The sequence below is a fragment of the Xenopus laevis genome, chromosome 3S (genome assembly GCF_017654675.1).
Source record: "Xenopus laevis strain J_2021 chromosome 3S, Xenopus_laevis_v10.1, whole genome shotgun sequence".
In the NCBI taxonomy this organism is placed as follows: domain Eukaryota; kingdom Metazoa; phylum Chordata; class Amphibia; order Anura; family Pipidae; genus Xenopus; species Xenopus laevis.
In genome coordinates, this window is record NC_054376.1 from 44,946,985 (window position 1) to 44,973,484 (window position 26,500).

The window sequence follows — 26,500 nt, forward strand, 5'->3', positions numbered from 1 at the left end:
CTATGTTCACTTTAACCTTACTTACTCTAACGCAAGTTCCAAATTTAAAGCTTACAGTCATTTAAAGTAAAACATAAGAAAAACAACTATAAAGGACAAGCTTGGGCAGGTGAAGCTGTGCAAATGTTTGCTGGTGTCACAGTGTTCCATTAGGCAACGTTATTTTGCTGAAGTTTGTCCCTTGTTGCAGACCCCTGTAAAGAGAATGCAGTCTGTTTCCAGAGCAGTAAGTAGAAAAATACCTTACCTTAATCATGTGAAGCTAAATGATCCTATTAATATTTTACAGTTGTTTGACCAGGTGTTTTACAGTTTATTGAAACAATGACCTGGTCTTTACTGGTTAAAGATACAAAACAAAAACTGTGCTACCGTGTTAGCCAGTAGCTTATAGACGAAATCCACTGGGTAAAAAAAGGATTGCAGTTTCATGTTGTGATTTGTAGTGAGTTGAAAAGAAAAAAAAAATTAGTGGAAAATGTATGGACCAATGAAAGCCACCGTCCGACTCCACCCTATTTTCTATACATCCCAGAGCCATACCTAGGCTGAGGCAGACTGTAAATATTCATAACCTTTTCTGAATCCCCTCCTACTTTTCAGGTGAGAAGTTGCACCCCTTAAGCCCTTGAATATACAATAGCAACAGGTCATTTGCTCAGTCTTCATATGGGACTTTTAGCCTGTCCCTATTATACAATACCTGCAACAGGATATTCTGGTTTATGCCTACAGCAGGTTTCTAGCTTATTATCTGTTATTCGTTTATTGCTGTTATTATAATTATTATTTTTTAATTTTTTTTTTTAATATACAACCAAAAATCCATCAAAAATGCAGAGAAACAGCAACATGCGGTGGCGGCTACCGCTCATTTGCTTTGTGTGGGAGATCGCCATGATCGTTCTCTTTGGAATCTTTGTGAGATACAATGATGAAGCTGATCCGCACTGGCCCATATTCATGAAGCATGAAAACATCACTAGTGACATTGAAAATGACTTTTACTTCAGATATCCCAGTAAGTACCTCTTTATAATCATTTCATTGTCACAACTGTTATCTTAAAGCCTGTATGAGTTGGTTGTATATTGATGTCCATACGCAGGGAAATACCATAGGAAATCCCATCTTCATTGCATATTGCCTTATCATTTTTGGCTTTTAGTAGTATAAGCTAGAACTTATGGCATCTTTCATGCTGTGTGCTAACATCTTGCAGCTGAATAACAACTAGAGGACTGTAGGTTTTCAAATTCCTTTTGATAAAGGCTACAGAAAACAATGTTAAAGCTGAAGGTCCTTATTGTTTTAATGCTGTAACATTAGATGGGTGTACATCCAATGAAACCGAGGTAGAGAACCTGATAGATGGCATATCACCCAATAATCCATTTCCCTAAATTATACCTGCTGCATTTCTGAGAACAGGTTTACCTTACAGCTTGCAACCAGTTACAGAATTTGTTTTTGGTGTAAGCACTGCCTTGTACATATTTATAAGCAACCGAGAATATCAAGGACATTCAATTTTGTGCAGAAAGAATAATAAAATATTGTTAGCGTCCTTCATTTTCGTGCATAAAATGGTGTTTTAGGCTCCACTGGTGCAGCAGAATCGCAGCACTAATGCTAAGCAGTGAGGCAGTAGCTTGATACTGGTAGATAATTGCAACCATACCCTTGGTATAATGATGATAACGTCTCATTACTCAGAAATATGTTGTTCAAGCAGTAAATGCTCACCCACAGCAGCTCTAGCCTTTGCAAGAGGACCAACCCATGTGTTCTCTGCACCAGCACTAAAGGATGATTGCTGCTGTTAAATGCTCACTTTCTCTTAGCATCCCATATGATGATTGATAAGAACTGACACAGAACTGTCAAGTACATAATGAGCAGACTGTAGGAATACATGAACCCAGAGTACACAGCTTACTGGTCTGACCAGTTTTATGCTACAGAGCTTTTTCCTTGGTTCGACCCACCAGTGCTAATCTTGCTTCATGCGTGACAATTTTCTGCAGATTTTCCATTTACTGAGTGACATTCTGATGATAAATTTTGAAACTGACTTCTTATTTCAACTAAACCAGTAGGAGTTGTCCAACACTTTCCCTTCTCTGTACTCACACAGTAGAACCAGTTTCACAGTGCACCCATGTACTATAATGATAATAATGATTAGGCCAAGGCTGGAGCAATGGCTTATTCAGTAACTCCCTGCCCAAATATGATTAAATACACACATTTCCTTAAACAGAATCACTCAGTTAAAGGTATGTTCTTCTTAAAGTAAAATTATTTTTACCAGAAAACTGTGCTATGGAAGGGAATTTGTGTACCAGAATCCATCAATTCACAAAGGCAGAAGTTGAGGAAGGGGTTGCATAACACTGTTGGCCTAAGTGGGGTGGGAAAAAGGTTCTAACAAGTATCATGGTTCCCTTTCAGACTGTGGAACCCTCCAGGTTAATTAACCTTTTATTTCAAGCTCCGCCGCTGCAGGGACTGTAGAATATATCGGCGCCATATAATTCATAAATAATGTGATTTCATTCATGCCATCTAGACATGTTACATTTAACATTTCCCTTCATCATGTTGGGTGTGGCTGTCAAACTTGCAATTATACAGCTCTGTGAGAAACCTGCACAGAAAAATCTTACAATCAATTTTTTATGGCAAGGCAATTCAAGGGTGGCCCACATCTAGATGTAGCAAGATGGTTTTATGGTCCCTAGCCTACAAACAAACTGCACTTGTTTTTAATGTGACATTACAAATTTAGTTTGGCCCTTTAAATTGCAGAGAATCACAAAGTTGCAATGCACTTATATTAGCCATTTACATGTTATTATAAATGTCGGCTAACAGTGCTGAGAGAGTCACACATTGGAGATTCCTTTACTATTCCACAGAGCCATATTTTTTATATTAGCACTTGAGGGTATGTGCCCAGGGCACCTAAAAAATCCCCACTGTCAGACACTTGCAGCTAAATCCTTCAGCTGTGAGCAGGGATGGGTACCCCTCTCTTTGCCAACTGGCACATGAATAGATTGGTGCCTGGAGGGGGAGATCAGAGTATAATGCAACGTTCCCCAAAACCCTACTAATGTCAGCTGCTTTCCCAAGCTGTGCAGTGTCGGCAGCACTTTGTACTGCAGGATGCCAGCCAATGAGAAGCAATATAGAGTAGGCGATACCTTTTATTGGCTAACTGGGTAGATTAAAAGAATGCAAGCTTTCGGGACTACTTAGGTATGGTATCCTGAAGCAGTAGTCCCAATGAAGCAGGAACCTAAGTAGTTCCAAAAGTTAAGTTTATAAAAGTTATCGCCTATTCTATATTTTCTGGTTTTAATCTATGGCTAACATGGTACAACACTCTACTAATCAGCAGCTAGGCAGACCTGACAGGGAACCATAGCTTATCGATTAGGACATACCCTGAAACACAGACAGCAACCAGAGAAGATCTATTGGGAGTTCCAATAAAGGGGCAATTTTTAAAGGTAGTGATCATTTTAGCCCAGATAGAAACTGGCACCACATATTATTTATTATTGCTTAAAAGATTGAGGGTATTTTTCTGGATGCACTTTTTAAAAGAGTACTAAACTTCAAGTAGTGTAGAAATGCTGCTGAAATGCTAGGTTCTTTACCAGACCAAGTTACACACAGCCCTTTAGCAGTTTATGTCTTTGTCACTGATGCCCCAGTAGCTCCCCATCTTCTTTTCTGTTGATTTACTGCACATGCTCTGTGCTGCTGTCACTTACTAAGCTTATGGACTGACTCACAATATACTGTACAGATTATATTATACTGATTAGTAAATAATGCAGATTAGTAAATAATGCAGATTCTCATTACATGACAGCTCCAAAAACCAGCACAAATTTCATCAGAATCAGCTGTGGAGCATCATTTTATATGACATGCAAACTCCCAGCAAGGGTTACCTTAATTCTTCTCACCATGGTTGACTTCTATGCACAGAATCAACCACATGAAAATCAACTGCAAACCATGTGTTTCTCAAAACAATGAACTTCTTTATTGAAACACAGGCTGTCCATCAGCATCACAATATCCAGACAATGAGATCTCCATGCACATTTCCTTCAGTGGAAAACCTTAACACTTTGAGATATTTCAGATAGTTTTGCTCTTATGGGGGTAGTACAACTTGTCTTGGCGATCCTTTCCCCAGCACTGGAAATCTAATGGGGTATCTTGCTTCTTGGCAACTTTCCCTCCTCCTGAGCTCACCCACACGTGTGTCTGACTGTTGGCTTTGTCACCACTAGGTGCTAACCCCAAATAACCTCCTCATTGGAGCATTTAACTGATCATTTAATATTTTATCACTGCCTCTCATTCCTAGAGGAACTGTAACAAGAAACTGATATCACTAACTAAAACCTGGGCCTGAAACTTGCTCAGACTTAATAATTTGGTGACAACCCCTAAACTTAGCTTCTCAATAGCAGCTGAGAGCAGACTGAGCATGTGCTCATTACTGATAAAATCCAACATGGTGAGCTCCTGTGACAGTGTTGAAGTCCGGAATCATTAGAGTTAAATAGATGCTGAACCTTTAGTTTAGTGTGGAATGGTCAGTACATAGAATATGGCATTTTTATCCATATTAGTTTTTAGGGGTTAGTGTCCTTCTTTGACACTATATTTGGAGGGCTATAGATTGACCAACCCTAAATGAGTCACCCATATACCATTTACTTTTTTATCTACAGTTTGCACAGGAAAGTCATCCATATCGGATAAACCCTCCTAAACCATAGAGAACTGCAGATATCAAAAGTTCAAGTTGATTTTGTCCAAGTAGATTGCTTTCATCCATATTTTTATAAAAAAAAATCTATATACTTACCTTCAGTCAAGACTGGAAAGAAACTCAGTTGAACTGTGATGTCACAAAATACAGAAGCATAAATTGTGCCATAGGATCCCAGACTGACAGCATGTGGTGACTAAAGGAGCATGACATAAGCTCAATTAGAAGATCCAGAGACTGATAATAAGCACACTGGAATGTGGACATGCTTTGAATACTAATATTTTTAACAAAGAACATGGGTGTTTCAAGACAATCACTTTCCAATTGGCTACTTGGTATTCCTGTTGTTGTAAATACCTTTGTATGTGTAAGTGTCCCAATCTCCCAATCTGTTGCAAAGCATAGGTGTCAATTCTCACATAAGCAGCACACGGTCAAAACACATTGTTCACTAGTAACCCTCCATCTCTAAATGCCTCTGCCTGACCTCTCCTCTTACTGTTTACGCTCTTCAACTTCATTCCCTGTTTAAAGGAACATTAACACCAAATAATTACATATAGTATCTAAGGTGGCGAAAAAGAGCAATAATAAGATGTACATTTCTCATAAACACTCCAGCTCATACTTATGCAAGTGCAAGAGAGAATTTAAAGGAGAACTAAACCCTAAAAATGAATATGGCTAAAAATGCCATATTTTATATATTGAACTTATTGCACCAGCATATGCACTTCCATTCGCACATGCGCGTGGCAACTCGCGCATGCATGCACTGAATGCCAATTTGAGCATGCACTCTCGGAATGGCAATTCCCACATGTGCACGTCCAGCCAGCGCTGGGATCAGCCAGGTTGCCTAGGGCGCCTGGTCGGCCAGGCCCGGCTCTGATCAACACAAACATAAAAAGGTTAATTACCCAGCAGTTTTGTTGCCCATGTCTTTGTTGTTTTAGGAAAGAAACATATATTGCTTCCGAGATTTACACAAGCCTCGGTTATCAAGCAGCTAGCCTATGATATAGTGAATAAAGTACCCCCTCCTGTAAAATATAAGGATATTATAAGTTACCTCGGAGTTTCATGACCATATAAAAATACAAGGCCAAAGGCCGAATAGTATTCTTGCATTTTCCCCAAAGCAGTGTTAAGCCCAGTTTTAAAGTTTTGTTTTTCTTTCTAAAAATTCTGTTAAAACACTAAAGTGTGAAGTGAACTTGATCAAAGCCAAGGAAATCAGACAATTCCATATGTAATATTTTCTGCATTCTTCAGGTGATCTGACTTTTCGTGAAGAGCAAATAATTGCATATAGTCTCATATAGTTTCACAAATACCTCTGTAAAGGTGTAAACACTGGTTTTGTGTCCTGAAAATGATTGCATTATTTCAATGAACATAACTTTGTTTTGGACATGACTGAAATAGTTTAGACTGGCTATATAGCCCGTTTTGGTAATGTCAAATGTTCACCAGTGGGGCGTAGGAAAATGAATCATGCAGTTACGATCCAATGATACTGAATGGCCACTATCAGAGAGAGATGAGAAGTACAAAGTCTTTATTCTCATTATTATAGTATGATGATGGACTTGTGAGCCTTTAATCATGATAATTTGAAATATAACCCATATCCTTAAAGGGATTGTTAAATTAACTTTGTGTGATATAGAGAGTGCTATTTTGAGTCAGTTTGCAGATGGTCTACATTTTCAGCAGCTATCTGGTTGCCAGGTTACAATTTACCTAGTAATCGGGCAGTGGTTTGAATGAGAGACTGGAAAATGAAAAGGGGAAGGCCTGGATATCAAAAGTAAAAAACAAAACAAAAAAAAACTGACAATAACATTGTCGGGGGTCCGTGACACCCATTTGAAAATGAAGAAAAGGCAGAAAAAGAAAACCAAATAATTTAAAAACAATACATAATAAAAAAAAAATGACCAGTTGAAAAGTTGCTAAGAATTGGCCATTTCATAACATACTAAAAGTTAACTTAAGGTGAACCATCCCGTTAATTATGTGTGTATTTTAAAAACTGCAAGATCCTTTTAACTAGTCTACAACAAACACAGGTGTAGGACTATCATTTTGTTGTTCTTCATAAAACATAAATGTATATGTATCTATGTACATACATATATATATGTATATAACAATTAGTTTTGGCACAATGTGAACATTTAATTTAAAGACCTCATTGAAGTAGCATGTTAGCTTAGCTAGACAGCTACATGGAGATGCAAGGAGACTTCTATCCATATAGAAAAGCCACACTACATCGTCAAATATATTTTAATCCAAATGGTGTCTTTCCCTTTAATATGCAAATCGGCAGCAATATCTGCAGTATTCTTCTGGGTAAATTCCTGGGGGAAAATGATTGTATAATTCTATTATCTGTAGTGCTAAACAGAACATTTATCATGACTATAGCAGATGGATAATATTGCTTGTTAAATCTTTTCAGAGTTCGGGTATAAACAGACTGTATCAACCAGTGGGTTCTTATCTTCTGTTAAATTGCATGTTCCTGTGTTATTATTTTTCTCCTATTAAAAGCTCTAAAGTGACTTTAAGTTGTTTAATTGTGATTAGACACACTCTCAACTTGTACAGAACTGCACATTTTATTTATCACAGATTGTTGCTCTTGACTTAATGTTACTGTTAGTCTTTAAGCAGGACCCAATTTACTTGAATTGGTTCAAGGATTTAATAAATAACCACTGAGCGTTTAACTTAACTGTGCTTGATCATTATCAACAGTGAAAAACAAATTGCATTTAGATTCAAGATCACCTTGACTTGCCAATGGCCTGCATAAGAACTTTACTTTACCAAGGTGACTGCTTTGATGGTACTAAGACTGCACAGAACATGAAACATATATGTAGTGATGGGCGAATTTATTCGGCAGGTGTGTTTCTCCGCCACCGCTGGATAAATTTGCAAATTTGCTGTGAAATTACGCTGGCAAAAATTCACCTGTGTTAAAAAGTCGGTTTGCTATTTTTTTTCCAGTTTCACGAATTTCTAAATTTGTGAAACTGGAGAGAAATTTGCGAAACTGGAGAGAAATTTGCGAAACTGGAGAGAAATTTGCGAAACTGGAGAGAAATATTCGAAACTGGAGAGAAATATTCGAAACTGGAGAGAAATTTGCGAAACTGGAGAGAAATTTGCGAAACTGGAGAGAAATTTGCGAAACTGGAGAGAAATTTGCGAAACTGGAGAGAAATTTGCGAAACTGGAGAGAAATTTGCAAAACTGGAGAGAAATATGCGAAACTGGAGAGAAATTTGCGAATCTGGAGAAAAATTCGCGAAACTGGAGAAAAATTCGTGAAACAGAGACAAATTTGTGGTGAAGTGAAACGGGACAAATTCGCCCAACACTACCTATATGTAGTGGTAATTAAACTTATTGCCACAGCCCTAACACTTCAGTATTTCCCTATTGTATAATTATACAATATAATTCTCAAGTATTTCGGTGACCAGTATATAACTCGTTTAAACCTGACTTTGGTATATGTATATCTCTTTGTTCCATGATTTGGTGCTCATGAGTAACATGTTGCTTATCAACACTATGGATGTTGCTCCCAGTAGCCTCAAAGCAGATGCTTCTTGTAAAGGTATGGGATCCGTTATCCAGAAAGCTGCAAATTACGGAAAGGCTGTCTTCCATAGACTCCACTTTATCCAAATAATCCAAATGTTTAAAACTGATTTCTTTTTTATCTGTAATAATAAAACTACATTGTACTTGATCCAAACTAAGAAATAATGAATCCTTATTGTAAGCAAAACCTATTGAGTTTATCAGCCTATTGAGTTTATTTAATGTTTACATGATTTGTAGTAGACTTAAGGTTTGAAAATCCAAATTACAGAAAGATCCATTATCCGGAAAACCCCAGGTCCCGAGCATTATGGATAACAGGTCCCACACCTGTACTACCAAAGAGAGCCTCCTGTAAGCTGCCAATTTACACCCCTTATTTGGCGCCTCCAGGAACGTTTTCACGCTTGTGTTGTTAACCCACTCTTTTTATATTAGAGTGTCATTCACAGGTAAAAAAGGTTGGGGACCCCTGGTATAGATTTTGAGTGCAATAAGTAGCACTTATAAATAGCTTTAAAAGTGTTGGGTGCATTTGACGGCAAATAGTCCTGCCCTTTCTGTGGCCAGATCAATCCTTTTCATCAAATTGATTTCTCTGTGCTTGCAGGCAAAATAAATAAATAGATACAGTTACTGGGTGAACTATTTAAAAAGTTGTTTATGTGTGTACAGTTAATACCTTTATTATTTGGACAGGGACCAGATGTGCTCTGCACCTTAAAAAACACTTCTATGAAGCTGGTATTCTGTACATATATATCCCCATATTATAAACTTCACTCACCCTTATTAGCATCTTAGGGACACACAAGTGGCATCAGGGAAGAAAGGCAGCAGACTAAATTCTCTAAATGCATGGGATAGCTATGTCTATATCAGACATGTGTGGTAATAGCAGCTAATTCTAATTTTCTATCCATTATAGCTATAAAGTCTACATCAACTGAAATATGGGAAGATGGTTTATACAATATAAGGGAACAAGCAACCATAGAGTAGACATCCTGTTTGGTAGACAGATAAATGGAATGCTGGCTGAATTATGAACAAGTGCTGAAATGCATTTTTACAGGTCATTCTAAAATCTCTCTTCTATCTGCCCCTAGGTTTCCAGGATGTCCATGTAATGATCTTCGTTGGCTTTGGTTTCTTAATGACATTCCTTCAGAGATATGGCTTCGGCAGTGTGGCTTTCAATTTCCTGCTTGCCGCCTTTGGGATTCAGTGGGCCCTTCTGATGCAGGGCTGGTTTCACACATTTGTAAATGGGAAGATCCTCATTGGAGTTGAAAGGTGGGTAATAATAATTATAACGAAAACAATGGATGATTATATCCCTGAGTCCCACCATACATTAAAAATTTCCAACTATAATACAAAAAAAATGGTGCCTTGCTATAATTTTGAAAATAGCAATATTTACATCTAGAGGACAGCTGCTGTCAGTGTGTATTCAATGTACATGGCTGTAAATGCTGTTATGATAATGTAATTAACTGCATCTAGTCTGCCCAATCATAGTTCATGCACTGGAAGTTTCGGCAGTTGCAGTGTGATGTTTAAAGGGATTCTGTCGGGATTTTTATGGTGTAGTTTTTATTTCTAAATTACACAGTTTACCCTGCAAACAATTCACTCTACAATATAACATTTCATTCCTGAACCAGCAAGTGTATTTTTTTTTAGTTGTAATATTGGTGTGTAGGCAGCCATCTCAGGTCATTTTGCCTGGTCATGTGCTTTTAGAACGAGCCAGCACTTTAGGATGGAACTGCTTTTAGGCAGGCTATTGTTTCTCCTACTCAATGTAACTGAAGGAGTTGCAGTGGGAGTCGCAGAAGGGGAGAGGTGATATCACTCCAACTTGCAATGCAGCAGTAAAGAGTGACTGAAGTTTATCAGAGCACAAGTTACATGACTGGGGGCACCTGGGAAACTGGCAATATGTCTAGCCCCATGCCAGATTTCAAAATTAAATATAAAAAAATCAGTTTGCTCCTTTGAAAAATAGATTTCAGTGCAGAAGTCTTCTGGAGCAGTACTAACCAATGCATTTTGAGAGTGTCCATTAAGACCAAAAATTATATTAATCAGATAGTGTTCTTTCAGTTATGGAGAACTCTTATTGAATTTGACATTACCTTTCCCTCCTTCTGATCTATCATCTGCCTGGCTAGGGCTGGCTTCACCCGCTGACTTTGTATTTAAAATGCAAATTACAGAATATGTAATTTACTTTCCCCTTAGAAATTGTAAACCTCACAGGCCCAAATTGTAAACGTCACAGGCCCAAGCGTCATCATCTTGAGAGTCTACAAACAGAAAATTATATATATATATATATATATATATATATATATATATATATATATATATATATATATATATATATATATTTATCTCTGAAAACATAGCAGAAGAACTATTGTACATAACAAAGACATAAAGCTCAACAGGCAGAATAGAGAGTTTATTGGACTGGAGCAGTGAGGGGTGGAAGGGCTTGGTGCACACAGTAACAGCCACCACCTGTAGCCATCCACCCCTCCCCACTTGTGTCTCCCCCATTGACCACAAGCTTGTGCAAATCACTTCCTTTGATGTAGGAGACCTGCGTGTATTATTGCTCTTCACACACGCACAGCATTTGATAAGTTAATGACATTTAAATAACCATACTAATAAAAATGCATCATTTGTTTTATGTGTCAACATCTGTGTTTAGTACATACTGTAATTTGCTGATTTAATTCATCCCTAACCTTACAATTATTTATTGGCTCCAGAGTTGACTCTTAAGCGCTTTCCAGAGAATTCTTTTAATAACTACTCACTCATTTCTGGTGAACTTTCCTGTTACTAATATTCATTTAGAGCAACACACTTATGCTACTAGAGCCCCAGGCACAGTGCATCTACTGTACTAATTCTTTGGGGCGACTAATCATTGGAACTGGTTTCCCCTGCCTTCCTCCTACTAGAATAAAAAATTGCCCGTGGCATGGCACTCGCGGCGCTTCGTTTTCCGAAGTCGCCCGAAGTTGCCTCATGAGGAAACTTTGGCCAACTTCGGAAAATGTAGTGCCGCGAGTGCCATGCCGCTGGCGATCTTTCATTCTGGCAGGTGGAAGGCAGGGGAAAACAGTTACGGGGAGATTACTCGCCCCAAAGAAGAGGCAATTAGTCGCCAGGTGACTAAATCTCCCCGAATCTCCCAGTGTGACCTTACCCTAAATCAATCTCAGTGACTAAGGAGGCATTTTCAATGCAACTACTGCATATAGAATCATAGACAATGCATAGGTTATGGGCATATGTATGGGATCCGTAATCCACAAAGCTCCGAACTATGGGGAAGGCACCTCCCATTTTAGTCAATTTATAATTTTTAAAAGGATTTATTTCCTCTCTGTAATAATAAAACAGTACCTTGTACTTGATCCCAACTAAGATATAATTAATCCTTATTCAAGGCAGAACATTCCTATCGGTTTTATTTAATGTTTAAATTATTTTTTATTAGTGTTAAGATGATGATCCAAATAGCATTCTGGATAACAGGACCTGTACCGGTAGAACAAAGCTGTCGGGTACCACTGAAGGTTATAGCCTCCTCTATGCTTCCCACTGGGCCTGAGCCCTGTAGATGAAACAGGATGATCCCAGCTGAGGAATAGCAGGAGTGGCAGGAAAACTCACGAGAATAGTAACACATTTTATGAGTATGTAGAAACAAGGCACTTCAGATCCAGAAGCAGAGAAGTCAAGCAAAAGGGGTTACACAAAGAGTAGTCCGAAAACAAGCTGAAAGTCAGGAATCCAAAAGGTCAAAAAATCTCAGAAGAACATGCAGTGTCAGCCAAAGACTAGCACTGAGCATAGGCCTCGGCAGCTATAAAAGCTGAGAGGCTTGCTCATGTCAAAATGTGCGCATGCCAAACGCAACTTTACTTCAACTGGGCCTTTAACACATTCCACCTTCTATTCAGTTATATATATATATATATATATATATATATATATATATATATATAAATTTTTTTTTTACTGCCTGTGTACGTTTCCATAGTGTGTTTTTCCTTAATATGCAAGCTGACTAATTCAATTCCTCTTGTACTTGCATCATCAGATAAATACACCATAATAAAAAGAACCTAATTGAGATGTATGTATATAATGCAAGAAATATAGATTAAACATATGATTGCCCTTGATTTTCTTTCAAACAGCTTGATCAATGCAGACTTCTGCGTGGGATCAGTCTGCATCGCTTTTGGAGGTGTTCTAGGCAAAGTTAGTCCAGTTCAGATTATGCTCATGACCTTGTTTCAGGTCACTCTGTTTGCGGTAAATGAGTGGATTCTTCTAAATAAACTTCACGTAAGTCACTTCTATTTTTGTTGATACTTTTAGAAAAATAACGGTTTTGACCACAACAAATGCAGCTTGAAGACTAAGCTTGACTTGGCCTGGGATAGAAATGTACTAGTATGTAAGCCTAGGGAACTGTTTTACAGTTGGACAAAAAATTACAAAGAGCTGTCATGCTCCGCAACACCCACAGTTTAATTTCAACAGTCACAAACTATGGCAGGGATTGTTTTTAACAGTTGCTGGCCAGGTAAAAAAATAAACGTTATTATATTTTTTGCACCTGTCAAGATTATACACTTATACAATCTGATTATATTTTTTAAAATGCAGAGTTGTCCAAACAATGGGGCACATTTTCTAAGGGTTTTGGCACACATGCAGATTTGGGGGAGATTAGTCGCCCAACGACAAATCTCCTCTTCTTTGGCAACTAATCTCCCCTAAATACCTTCCCGCTGGCATGAATGTAAATCTCTGGCAGGATGGCATTGTTTAGATAGACATTTCCATCTTCAAACATTGTATTTAACAGGTAGAGGATGCCAACGTGTGTCTTAATCAATAAATTAAAGACAAAGTAATAACAAAAAAATTTAAATCCCTAAATGTGTTTACATATTATGTTACCTCTTTTTGAAAATGTAACTCATGTCTAGAAAGAAGGACATTTTTATATTACACCACAAGTAGGTACATGTTTTGGATATATATCTGTTCAGCGTAATAGACTGAGAGAGGGGCTTTCATTAGAAATAATTACAATTATTTATTACAAATAAAAGGTGGTGAAACATAGCAAAGCCAATAACTAAGAGTAGGTAAGCCATGTGATCTAAATGTGCAGGCACTTATAGGCAGAGTAAAGGAAACTACAATCTTTATTTCGGGTAAACATGAGACACATGATAGCCTTACGTGTTTTGTACACAGGGCACTTAATAATAGGGCCCTTGACTTCAGTGTAGATGATCAAGAAAGGGCAGATTTGATATCTCTTTTCTTCAATGCAGGTAATTGATGCTGGTGGTTCAATGACTATTCATACATTTGGAGCATATTTTGGCCTTACTGTTGCTTGGATTCTTAGCCGACCAAAACTAAAGCAAAATAATGACAAAGAGGGGTCAACATATATTTCTGATCTGTTCTCCATGATTGGTAAGTTCCTTCAGGAAAATTTCATGTACCAGGTTACTTTATTTAAGAGTGTATATACTGTATATCTGTGATAGGACAACCAACAATTACTGCCAAAATTGTGTTTATTTAAGTGTGTATGAGCAATACAATCTTCCCTACAGCCAGTATTAAATAATATTTCATAGGACAGATATAAAAGGTTACGAGGGTCCACCTAGAATAAATATTTTAGCAGAGAACATGTATATCAACCAACCTTAGACAGAGATTATTTACATGCAGTTATCTAGTGTCTCCTAGTGCACATGCTAACCAAAAGTCTGCTTTTCTAGACTTCTTTGTGGCTCACTTTCACGTATCAAGATAGACTGCTGCTTTAACGTGGAAACTTGATAGTTGAACCAAACATATATAAGGCTACTTTTACCCTCTCATTTTTTTGTGATCACAGGAACCCTTTTCCTATGGATGTACTGGCCCAGTTTTAATTCTGCTATCTCATATCATGGAGATGCCCAGCACAGAGCTGCAATAAACACCTATTGTTCTCTTGCTGCTTGTGTTCTCACAACAGTAGCCATATCCAGTGTAGTGAACAAAAAAGGCAAATTAGAAATGGTAAGTATTAAGAGTTAACGTACACTTATCATATATATATATTTATATATATATATATATATATATATATATATATATATATATATATATATATACAATATATATACTATTATTCACACATAGGGCCAAATTCAATTCAGCGAGAAAAGGTTAATCAGGTGAAAACTCATGGATAAGTTTCAATTTGAGATGGAGAAATTGGAGATGTCTCAGTTTGACTACAAACCAATCGGAACTCAGCACCTTGTAGTACAGATCAGGAAGTAGCTGTCTGAGCATAGCAGGGACTCCAAGGGGCAAATTCACTAAGCTTCGTAGTTGCGCCAGCGTCCGATTCGCCACACTTCGCCAGGCGTATTTTCGCCAGCGCTACGCAAATTCACTAAAATCCGAAGTTGCACTCAGGGGAAGCGTAAGGTTGCGAAGTTGCGCAAGCGTTAATTCGCCAAGCAAAGCGAAGTTATGCTAGCGATGCTTAAATTGCATACAGCGCCAGATTGAAGTTACAATTGAGGTATATGTAGCAGAACTACACAAGCCTGGGAAACCTTCAAAACAGCAATTAAAATTTTTATTTTGCCCTACACATGTGCCCACTGTATAGTTAAGGTGCCATGAGTTAGGAAATGTAGGGGGGAAGGAGGGGAGCCCCAAAAAAAATTTCGATCTTTTTCAGCCTATCACCCATAAAAAAAGAAAAAACGCCAGCGTTTTTTGGGACTTAGAAAAAATTTGAACTTTTTTTGAAGCAATCCCTATCTACTCTATTGCACTTCGCCTGGTCTGAGGTGGCGAAGGAAGTCTGGCGTAAAAGGTAGCGTTCAGAATAATTTGCGCATCAGTGAATTTGCGCAGTTACGTCCGTTGCGCAAATTCGCCAGGCGTAAGGGTGCGACGTAACACTAGCGAATTTACACCAGCGTCCGTTAGTGAATCGGCAAATTAACGAAAATGCGCTACACTATCAAATCAACGCTAGCGTTAGGCGATTCGTAGTTTAGTGAATTTGCCCTCAAGGACGCCAAACGTACATTTTGTGAGATTTGGGTATTTACACCATACACGGCAAAATAAAAACCTAATATACACCCTGTAAGTTGTAAGTGTTCAAGAACAGTGGTTTGGTTGGATCATCAATATCCCCTTAAATAGGTGCCAGCAAAAAAGTAAAGAAAGTTTTTATTTTAGGGATTTTCAGCAGGTGTGTAACTATTACTGAGGCTTTCTTTTTTTAGTTCATAGAACATTCTTTGCCAGTTAACAGACTTGACATTTTTGACCGATCCACTAAAGTCAGAAAGTACATGAAGTGCTGGAGCAGCTACATGTATTTGCTTAATAAACGCTGTATCATCTGTGACACATGGTGCCTTTTTCAAACAATTTCATATACAGGTTCATATTCAGAACGCGACCCTGGCAGGAGGAGTAGCTGTTGGTACAGCTGCAGAAATGATGTTAACTCCATATGGATCTTTAATTGTTGGATTCATATGTGGCATTGTGTCTACCTTAGGATTTACCTACCTTTCGGTAAGTAAGAGTGCTGCAGTGGGCTATAAATAATATGGCTGCGCTCATGTTTTTTACAGTGTAAATGTTTTTTAATTAATTTCTATTACATAAAGGAATAGTAAATAGGAGGCACTTAAAGGTCAATAAATAGTAAATTATAGTCAGTAATACCTGTTTCTTAATCTAGATGGAAACTTTAAATCTTAACATGCATCAATAAAATCTAATTCGTTTCCAGCTCCACATGTGTTGCTACAAATCGATATCGTACAAATAGTACAAACAAATTAGGGAGTTGAGTAAAGTAGAGAGGAGCCAAAATAGACAAAAGGTACATCAGCTAAGGCTACACAATAACTAGATCAATAGGTGTGTCTTGCCAGAACTAGACAACAGTGCCAAACCAAAGCCACTGTAAGTAGTGAGCTGGAATGTGTTTGAGCATAGGTGCTACATGGTGTGTAATAATGCAAAAACAACAAGCTACACCAACAATTGTGAGCAAAGCAAATCCTGCAGCCTGTCCTCCTAGTATTGAGGTGATGGCAGTAACCCTGGGTTATGGTGATACAGTACATCTATTATGCAGAAGGAACTGGGTTTGAAGACCATCCAAGGCAGTGATCCCCAACCAGTAGCTCGTGAGCAGCATGTTGCTCTCCAACCCCTTGGATTTTGCTCCCAGTGCCCTCAAATCAGGAGCTTATTTTTGAATTCCAGGCTTGGAGGCAAGTTTTGGTTGTATGGGTGCAGAGATCCAAATAAATCACAAAGTTTATGCACATTTTGCTATGTGTGTGCCATCTGAATCTTCTTGGTTACTGTTGTATAAAAACCAGGTGCACTGACAAACAGAGCCACAGTGTAGGTTGGCAATCCACATAGGGGCTACCAAATGACCAATCACAGCACAGAACATTTTTCATGCTTGTGTTGCTCCCCAACTCCTTTTACTTCTGAATGTTGCTTGCGGGTTAAAAAAGGTTGGGGATCCCTGATCCAAGTGTTAAATGCAAAAGTAGCCTTGCATTTATCAACACTGAATTTTCTCTGTCATTTTACCAAACCCCAGTTTGTCTAGGTTACTGACAATATGTTCCATATTATTCATACTCTACTGGTCTTTATAATTTTGTCTCACCTGCAAATATAGAGACTAAAGGGTGAATGTAATAAAAGTCGGTAATGCAGTGCTAAAAGTTATGTCTTTGTGCAAACAAATTTTCCTTTGTACGAATGTAATAAAGCTTTTGTCAACCCCGAAACTGTTTAGCGACTTCTATCGACAGTGGAAGAAAGTTTGTGAATTTTATAGTTTGCACCAATGTGCAGTGAATGTAATACAACTTCTTACTAAAAAAGTTATGTTTGCTCCAAAAGATTATGACTCCTTCAGTGCACAATTAAAATTCACTATGCACTATCCCCTAACCCTACCCCTTTTGCCTTTTGTACCCCCCTCCCTATTTCATGTTATTTGAATTATTATAAATAAAGAATAGTAAAAAAAACTCACTATGCACAATTGAAATTAGCAATGCAATAACAGTTTAAGGAACAAAATTACATCGTTAGATGTGAATTTTTATTCTTATTGGTGAGAATTGTTTTTCTCTTTGCGATTTGTTTTACATTCCCCCAATAATTTTCTAGCTTTAAATGTAAGCGTGGCAATGGTGGTGGAGCTGTTTTGGTTACCCTTTATCACTTTCCCACCTCATGATTTTGCAGAAGTGGTGGGTTTTATATATGATTTATGTTTTTGTCACTTAATTATAATTATTTACAGTACCTGTTTTGTTTATTTGTTTGTAACTAAATCTGTGGACCCCAATATGGGGATCCTTATTTTTCCCTGAGTGGAGTAAAGGCGAAAGTGGAGACATATAAAAGTGTAGGATGATAGACAGGCTGCAAGTTTGACGATTCACAGTCAAAATATATTTTAAAGCAAACTATTCCCTGTTCGGAGGAAGGTTAGAGGCAGGACTGCCATCAGAAATCGCAGGGCCCCGTACGACAAAATTTCCTGGGCCCCCTGGGCTGCGCCCACCGCAAGCCCCACCTACAGGTCCGCCCTCCCCCCCACACAGTAAAAAAACAAAAAAAATGTTGGTGGCTAGGGTTCCCACATGTTAATAAAATATAAAAAGATATTGGTGGTCAGGGCCCAAAATAAAAAAAACATTTGTGGCCAGGGCCCCCCCATTAAAAAATATTGGTGGCTAGGACCCCACATGAGAAAAAAAAATTGGTGGCCAGGCCCCCCCCCCACATTATAAGAAAATTGGTGGCCAGGGCCCCTTAAACGTCCATGCCTTCCTGAAGTTAGCAGCTCTTAGAAAGATGGGGGCCTAGCTAATCAAGTAAGTGTGGCGTGGCCGGGGCCCCCCTTACCCTCGGGGCCCCCTACAACTCTCCCCCCTGTCCCCCCCTGATGGCTGCCCTGGTTAGAGGTATTCTCCATTTTTAGTTACTATTGAATGCTCACAAACTCTTTAATACTTATTAAATGTATTATTACTATCCCCCAATAAGATCATAGTATATCATGACTATAGCCATGATGAATATGTTAAAAACATTACTGTGCCATATATAAAATCATACCGCTGCTCAGATGTAGACACATATATATTTAGAATATCTTAACTTACATTGTCATTTTTATTGTACCCTTTTAATTGTGATCACATGAGTGTTTCTAATGTTCAGCCTTTTAAAGGTTTAGAATTAAGTGCCCGACTGTGACAAACTGTATAATATCTTGATGCTATTATATGAAATTCTTTTCTGTAACACAAGGCATGTACTGTATATAGTGTATCTATATATAAAACATTAATATTATCTAAACTGCATTGTAGCCTGACCTTCACTGCTTTCCAAGTTTCTGTTCCATATTAGTTCCATATTGCATATGTTTATCCACTCTTTAAGGAGTTCCCTCTACTTTATTTTTCTCATATACTAATAAGATTTGTCTTTTGATGAGACCCTTTTACCACTGGATATTGTTCACAGCCCATGTTATTTTTTAATTTTATCCACTGCATTTTAAGTATAATATATGGGCTGGAAATTTTTGAATATAAGAATGCAAACACTATCATTCTTTTTCCCCAGCCTATATTGTCTAATAAATTACGGCTCCATGATACGTGTGGAATACATAATCTTCATGCAATACCAGGCTTAATAGGTGGAATTGTAGGTGCCGTTACAGCAGCATGCGCAACAGAAGGGGTTTATACTGCAGAGGGGTAAGTAACCTAAACGACCAATAAATATACAAATAACAGTTATTTTCATGAGATGGTGTCCTGACATATAGGGGCAGATTTATCAAGGGTCGAATTTCGAAGTAAAAAATACTTCGAAATTTGACCATCGAATTGAAATGCTTCTAATTCGAATATCGAATTCGAACTTTTTTCATTTAATTTGGGTATTCTACGAACGATTAAATCCTTCGAATTGAACGATTTTTATTGTACGATCGAACGATTTTACTTTGACTTCAATAACCTTAGAAAAATGCTGTAGAAGGTCAAAATAGGCTAACATAGCACTTCGGCAGGTTTAATTTGGCAAAGTATTGAAGTCGGTTTTTTTTACAGAGACAGTATTTCGATTATCGAATAGTCGAATATTCAAACTATTTTTACTTTGAATCTAATTCGAAGTAAATTTTAAGTCGTAGTATCCTATTCGATGGTCGAAGTATCCAAAAAATTACTTAGAATTTCGATTTTATTTACTTTGAAAATTCCCTCGATTTCACTTTGACCCTTGATAAATCTGCCCCATAGTATACAAGCATAATTCACACAATTCTTTCCAGAAAGCATCTTTGTAACTGTTAAATTCTTGGAAAATAAAGAACAAAGCTGCAAAAATGTTTGTGCCTTTAAAAAAAGAACTGGTTCACTGTGCAATTTTAGATTCTATTCAAGTATCCACCAACAGATGAATGGTTCTTATAATGAAAACCATAGCACCCAGATGTAAGCAGACAGACGGTTCTATCTTGTGAACCTGAAAAAGAAGGGCATTTACCCAAAAGTGTGTGGTGTTTCAGGTGGATACGCGTTTAGCTGTCATTAGGCATTTTCGGGGAAGAATGGGGATTTCAGGAATGTTAAATGGTATGGTCTAAAACTTTAGTTGTCTTGGAGTTACAGTATGTATATAGCAATGTTCACAGATAGTGGTCTTGAATAGACTGCAATATTTTATTTCAAATTCTTTGTCATATTTTTGTTTTGTAGACTGAAAAAGATGTTTCACTTTGAAGGTGAATATGCAGACAGAACTCCCAGTATACAAGGAATATATCAAGCGGCCGGCATTGGTGTGTCTCTGGCGTTTGGGATTGTAGGAGGCACCGTTGTAGGTATGAAATATCAACTGTTCTTATTCTGTTGTTGGAAGATTACAGATAGGTAGCTGGCAAATCTAGTTATTTCTTGAGTGCAGTGAAAACCATTAGATCCAAAAGTATTTCAGGGCTACTATTGTAATTCTGCCTTGTGTAGTCATGGGAAATAAAATCAAATCTTCATTTTTTATGCAACATGTAGATAATAATATTTGAATTTTACATCTACATGATTTGTTAGAGTGGGGTCTGGAGAGGTTAGGTTAGGCCCCTGGCTTTTCTGGTGCATTCTGATGATTTATTTTATGGCCCAGTTGATTCATACCTGTATGGGTGGGCAACATACACTTGGAATCTCTCCCCATTAACTTGTCCCCCACGTTTCACTCAGAAATGCAGCAGTCAGTTCAAGGTCATTTTGGCTTGCTATGTATTTTACTGACTTTCTGATCTCTTCAAGGTTTCTGGCTAATGTCAATTTGCAAATATTTTTTCAGGCTGCATTCTGAAACTGCCGATTTGGGGAGACCCATCAGATGAGAACTGCTTTGATGATGATGTCTACTGGGAGGTAAGATCTTTATTATGGCAAGCACATTACAGGGAGCGCAACACTTTAGTTGTTTAAGAAACCAGTTTTGCTTTCTTAGTAAATCACAGCTGAGCAATAATTTATCTACCCCCTCCCATCCCATTTCCTTTTTGGACTTGCCATGTTGTTTGCCTGGGCTAAGGAATGTTCCACAGACATAGAAAGGGTAGAACAATCTAATTTTGACCTACATTTTGTAATACACCTTGAAAGATACAACAGAGGGGGGATAACCCAGCTAAGGCACCACTGGCCCTGCCTCTTGTGGGTTGGGATCTCTCACTGACCACAAAATGATGATTGTTCATGTTGATAATAACTATATATATATATATATATATATATATATATATATATATATATATATATATATATATATATATATATATATATATATATATCGGTATATAACCATTGTTAAAGCTGTGTGATAATATTCCATCAGATTATGGAGCATGATAATAGGCACAACTTTCCCTTTAATGTTGTACATGCAAAGATGAAACCTTTTCTAGTACAATGGGTAGATGTACCCACTTTCCAACGACATTCCAGAGAAAACACAATTTTCATTATTGTTTTTGTTATGTGCTTTTTATAAAGTATCTCTTGCTTCAGGGGACAGACAAGGCGTTGGTATGCCACAAACTGTATAGTCTATTAAAGCAAAAAAAATAAACATATAGGTGTCAGCACCACTGATGATAAAGGCCAATATAAACATGATATTGGATATACTGTGTAAAAAGTTCATGGGTGCAGGCCTATAAAAAAACTACACTGTCACAAAGTTAAAGCACGATTTCTTAGTAACAGGTTTGCACGCACAATAGTCCACATTACCAGTTTAGTGTTTAGTGTAACTACAGGGTTATGGGCCCCCACATAAAATATGTTCCAATGTCCCCTTATCGCCCCAAAATTCTAATAGCTAACACCACTTTCTTTTAATTCAAACCCATTTTCTTGTAGCCGTACACCTAAAATGTGCCCATTTTGTACTGAATGTAGGTCTAATTTATAAATACAGTGCTAAGTAAAATTGTGTTATGCAACCCCCTCAATCAATGCATTTTTTCTCCTGTTTGAAAAAAATAGGACATATTTGGGGATCTTTCTAAATAAGCTGTGCATAGTTATATTTTCAGTATTTACCAAGGCTCTTTGTAGCTATTTAGGCTTGTGCATGTGCCATATTGTAACATCAAAATGTAACTGTTGTGCGCATGTCTGGAGGTCAGATGTATTAGTTTAAGGCATGCAGGGTTTCCCTAGTGACTTATGCAACCGACCTCTAGTGAATCACACAAATGTTGGGCACTGTATGCAAGCCGTTTGTATGCTCTCCCCATGTCTGTATGAGTTCCCTGCAGACTCCAATTTCACCCCAAAACATACAAGCTGGTTAATTGGCTCCTGATACAATTCATTGTGTGTGAATGGGATAGGGACCTTAGACTGTAAGTTTGGCTGGGGTAGGGACTGATGTGAATAATGTATAATCTATGTAAAGTGCTACTTGAATGTATTGGCACTTTTTTCTCCTATTCATACACGATAGCAATGTATCAACATTGTCTGAAGCATTATTTGCCACTAGGTGGCAGTAGATCCTAAGAGAAAAAGAAAGATGCTATATTTTTATTAATTGTGTGTGATTAAACATTGAAAATGTTTCCGGTAGTAAAAAAAAGGCATATGAGCAAACTGCTTCCTATTATTATTTTTTTTCTCCTGGAAGAGATTAAAACTTTTGTTTTCACCTACAATACCATTCACCAAAGTATATTGTTGGATCGGTAGAGTCCTCTGCTCATGCAAAGACATTCTTGAAATTGTTAAACCTAATGGCCCTTAATAAATATAAATATATATAAATATATATATATATATATATATATAAATATATATATATATATATATATATATATATATATATATATATATATACACATATATATATATATATATATATATATATATATATATATATATATATATATATATATATATATATAATCAATCCAGAAGAATCCACACTCACAGGCCTTACTGATTAAAATGTAAGTTTTATTTTTAAAACACGGTCTGACGTGTCGGCCAACCCACGGCCTTTCTCAAAGTTTAAGAAAGGCCGTGGGTCTGCCGAAATGTGAGACCGTGTTTTAAAAATAAAACTTACATTTTAATTATATATATATATATATTTTGCCGTCTCTGCACCCAGGCACATTTACCGCAGTTACCGAGAGTGCCGGTATCAGAGTGAAATATATAATATTACAAGAGTCCTCTGCACTCAACCCATTATCAATATGTTTAAGACAGAGACATTTTGTGCATACTGCTACTGAAAAATGCCTTACCCTTTATACAAAACAGGGATTGTTTGTCCATATATTGCAATATATTTAAACTTTAAGATTTAAGTCATCCCATATCTGGCCAGTCCTATGCTTAATTTTCATCTGATTCATTAAGAATTCTATTGCTTCATTATACATTTTACAAAGGGACTAAGTTTTACCTGCAACTTACTTGCTGCTTTCAAAGTAAAACTCCCAAACTTGGCTGCCCTTTTATTAGACACCAGTGGGATCACCTGACTATAGCTGGGAACCCTTCCCAGCTATAGTCCCTTTGTAAAATGTATAATATATATATATATAGTATGCACAGTGAAAAAAAACACTAATAAGAAATATTGAAGTTCTTATCTTCTCAATCGTTATGTACCAATTTTTGATAAAGCACCCATTCACACACACACACACACATACGTATAAAGAAGAAATGGCCGGCAACACCGAGTCTTTTAGTGAAAAATTCAAAAGTGTATTAAAAAATACATGTAAAGCAGTTTCAGTCCACTCAGGGACCTTTCTCAAGACCTTGAGAAAGGTCCCTGAGTGGACCGAAACGTCACGTCGGCTTTACATGTATTTTTTAATACACTTTTGAATTTTTCACTAAAAGACTCGGTGTTAATGGTCATTTCTTCTTTATTATTCATTTAATTTATCTTGCACCTGAATCAAGCTTCAAAGGCGGAATGCTGCCCATTCGGAATTACTATATATATATATATATATATATATATATATATATATATATATATATATGTATGTGTATATATATGTGTGTATATATATATATATATGTGTGTGTATATATATATATATATATATATATATATATATATATATATATATATATATATGGAACGGCATTGCATTTACAAAGATTTTAAGATTCTGATTCATGAGAAACATGGATTTATAGGGTATTTGCCCACTGAGCAAGACAAGTGTGTACTGTATAGCAAGTGTTGTACAAAGGACTAAAGAATATTTTGGCATAGGGGAAATAAAATCTCTGTTTGTCCCTACAGCTGCGTGAGGAGGATGAGGAGGAACACCTGGGAGCTGCCAACCAATACATCACTCATTTACCAGAAAATTTTAAACTACCAGATAGGACTGAAATTTCCTTTAAATGAATTGTTCCCCAAAATTTTGTAAAAATACTCACAATGCAGCACTCTCGTTTTTGGCCCGACTAACACAGAAACGTTTAGTTCTTCAGAAGTAATTTTTTTACCCTTTTATAAAAGGTCAGCAGTACAATATTTTTTCATGACCAAACAATCTTTTTTTTGTGATAAGATCTTGAGGACTTTAGACTTTTTCATCCAGCAGGTGTTTGATATCATTGGGTGATGAGGTCCCACTGCCGGACGTCCTTGCTTTAGAACAACTTGAGCCTGACCCATTAAGCTGTGGGCATGTAAGTACATGTGAGATTTTATTTTGGCCTCATCCTGCCAAAGAACTCTATAGAAATACATTTTCTTTACATATACTGCCCCGAGTACCAGTAGAACAGAAAATCCACCCACTCCTTGGAAAAAGCTGGACAGAATGGCTTGAAATGACAGTTCTGCAAGCCAGAAAACGGAATGTGATTTTCTCAGCCATAATTATTGTCTATATATGGTGTTGGAACTCCCACGTGCATGAATTACTGTGTTTGCATTTGTGTAGGAGGCTTTGATTTATACATTTCTTATATTTCAGCACTGACATTAGATCCTGATCCCATAGTTCTCCAGTTGGGATACCAACAGGAGACCGTTTAGGGTGCCAGGGCTTATGTGCACATGGGATTTTGTCTCACATAAATTGAAAGTTAAAAATAAAGTATAAATTGTCTCCTTAAAAGGGAAGTAGCAGGTGTAGGCCCTACTGTATAAACTTCTGAATCTCCATAAAATTTACTGGGTGCCCCTCCATTTCACCAGATCATAAAACTTACACCTATTTGCTCTCACAGGGGATTGGGCTGCATAGCTACAACTGGACTAAAGTAGCACAAACATATAGTGCAGTAAATACACACACTTTGATACCTCTTAAAATATCATCCCTGTCGCATGATAATTGGGAGACTGGCACATTTAATAAGGACATTCTGCCATTTGCATCTTGATTTCACATTCCCCTCACTCCATGATTGTGTTTTGCACTGGGACCATGGAACTTTTTCTATTTCTTTTTTTTATGTGTGTCTTATTAGTTCTAGAGCTACATTTATATATTTAAAATGGTGTTATTTTCTTTTGCCTTGCTACTCTTTTTTATGTCATTTGCTGCTCCACTATTTCCACTATTTGTAAAAAATGCTCACTCCTGCACTTGTGTGACAAGATCAGAAGTGTGAAGATTGCTAGAATCTAAGCTGTAAAGCAAATCAGAACTGCCGCTTGGTGAGAGAAATAAAGGGGACCCAATCATGTGAATACTTAAAAGTGCAAAACCTGCTGTCATGTTTTTTTATCATTGAAGTAAATGGGTTTCCCCCACCAAACTACTTTTGATGCTAATGTAATTTTAACAAATGTGTAATAATGTTCCATTGCTTTGTGCTGTTTTATTCTATAACCAGATGTGCTGGTTGTTAATAACATTTATTTGCCCCATAAAAAAATTGTCTATATAGTAAAGTTATCACTATAGCAAAGTTGCCTTTGGAAACAGGTGTTTGTTGGAGCAACAGGTATAGAAAAGGCAAAATCATTGGTTTAGAATTCAAATTTAGTGATGGGCGAATTTATTCGCCAGGCATGAATTTGTGGCGAATTTGCGCAATTCGCCGCTAGCGAATAAATTCGCAAAACGCCAGCGGAAAAAATTTGCTGCCGTCAAAACATTTTTTTCTAAAAAACGGACGCCGGCGTCAAAAACGGGCGCCGGCGTCAAAAACGAGACGCCGGCGCAGTTTCCCGAATTTTTCGCGCAAATTCGCCCATCACTATTCAAATTGTTAAATAACAGACTGGAAAATAAATAGGCGATGACCTGAATAGAAATCAGTAATTAAAAAGTAGCATTAGTTATAAATTTGTAGCCTTACAGAGCGTTTGTTTGTAGATGGGGTCAGTGAC

General features: G+C 37.2%; 1 protein-coding gene across 1 annotated transcript; it reads left to right on the plus strand.

Annotated features, from left to right (window-relative positions):
- The first annotated feature begins 687 nt into the window (after window positions 1-687).
- Window positions 688-25,923, plus strand: LOC108712848 (ammonium transporter Rh type C). The gene is made up of 10 exons (XM_018255328.2): window positions 688-1,021; window positions 9,544-9,730; window positions 12,667-12,817; window positions 13,822-13,969; window positions 14,403-14,569; window positions 15,965-16,102; window positions 19,211-19,347; window positions 20,356-20,480; window positions 20,963-21,036; window positions 24,449-25,923. The coding sequence occupies exons 1-10, from the start codon at window positions 835-837 to the stop codon at window positions 24,554-24,556; spliced, it is 1,422 nt and encodes a 473-aa protein (XP_018110817.1). The 5' UTR covers window positions 688-834; the 3' UTR covers window positions 24,557-25,923.
- The last annotated feature ends 577 nt before the right edge of the window (window positions 25,924-26,500 follow it).

Bases quoted from the DNA above. Each gene is read 5' to 3' on its own strand.
- LOC108712848 (XM_018255328.2), top strand. From the start codon at position 835: ATGCAGAGAAACAGCAACATGCGGTGGCGGCTACCGCTCATTTGCTTT. The intron at 9,731-12,666 runs GTGGGTAATAAT...TCTTTCAAACAG, and splicing joins ATCCTCATTGGAGTTGAAAG to CTTGATCAATGCAGACTTCT. The intron at 14,570-15,964 runs GTAAGTATTAAG...TTTCATATACAG, and splicing joins AAAAAGGCAAATTAGAAATG to GTTCATATTCAGAACGCGAC.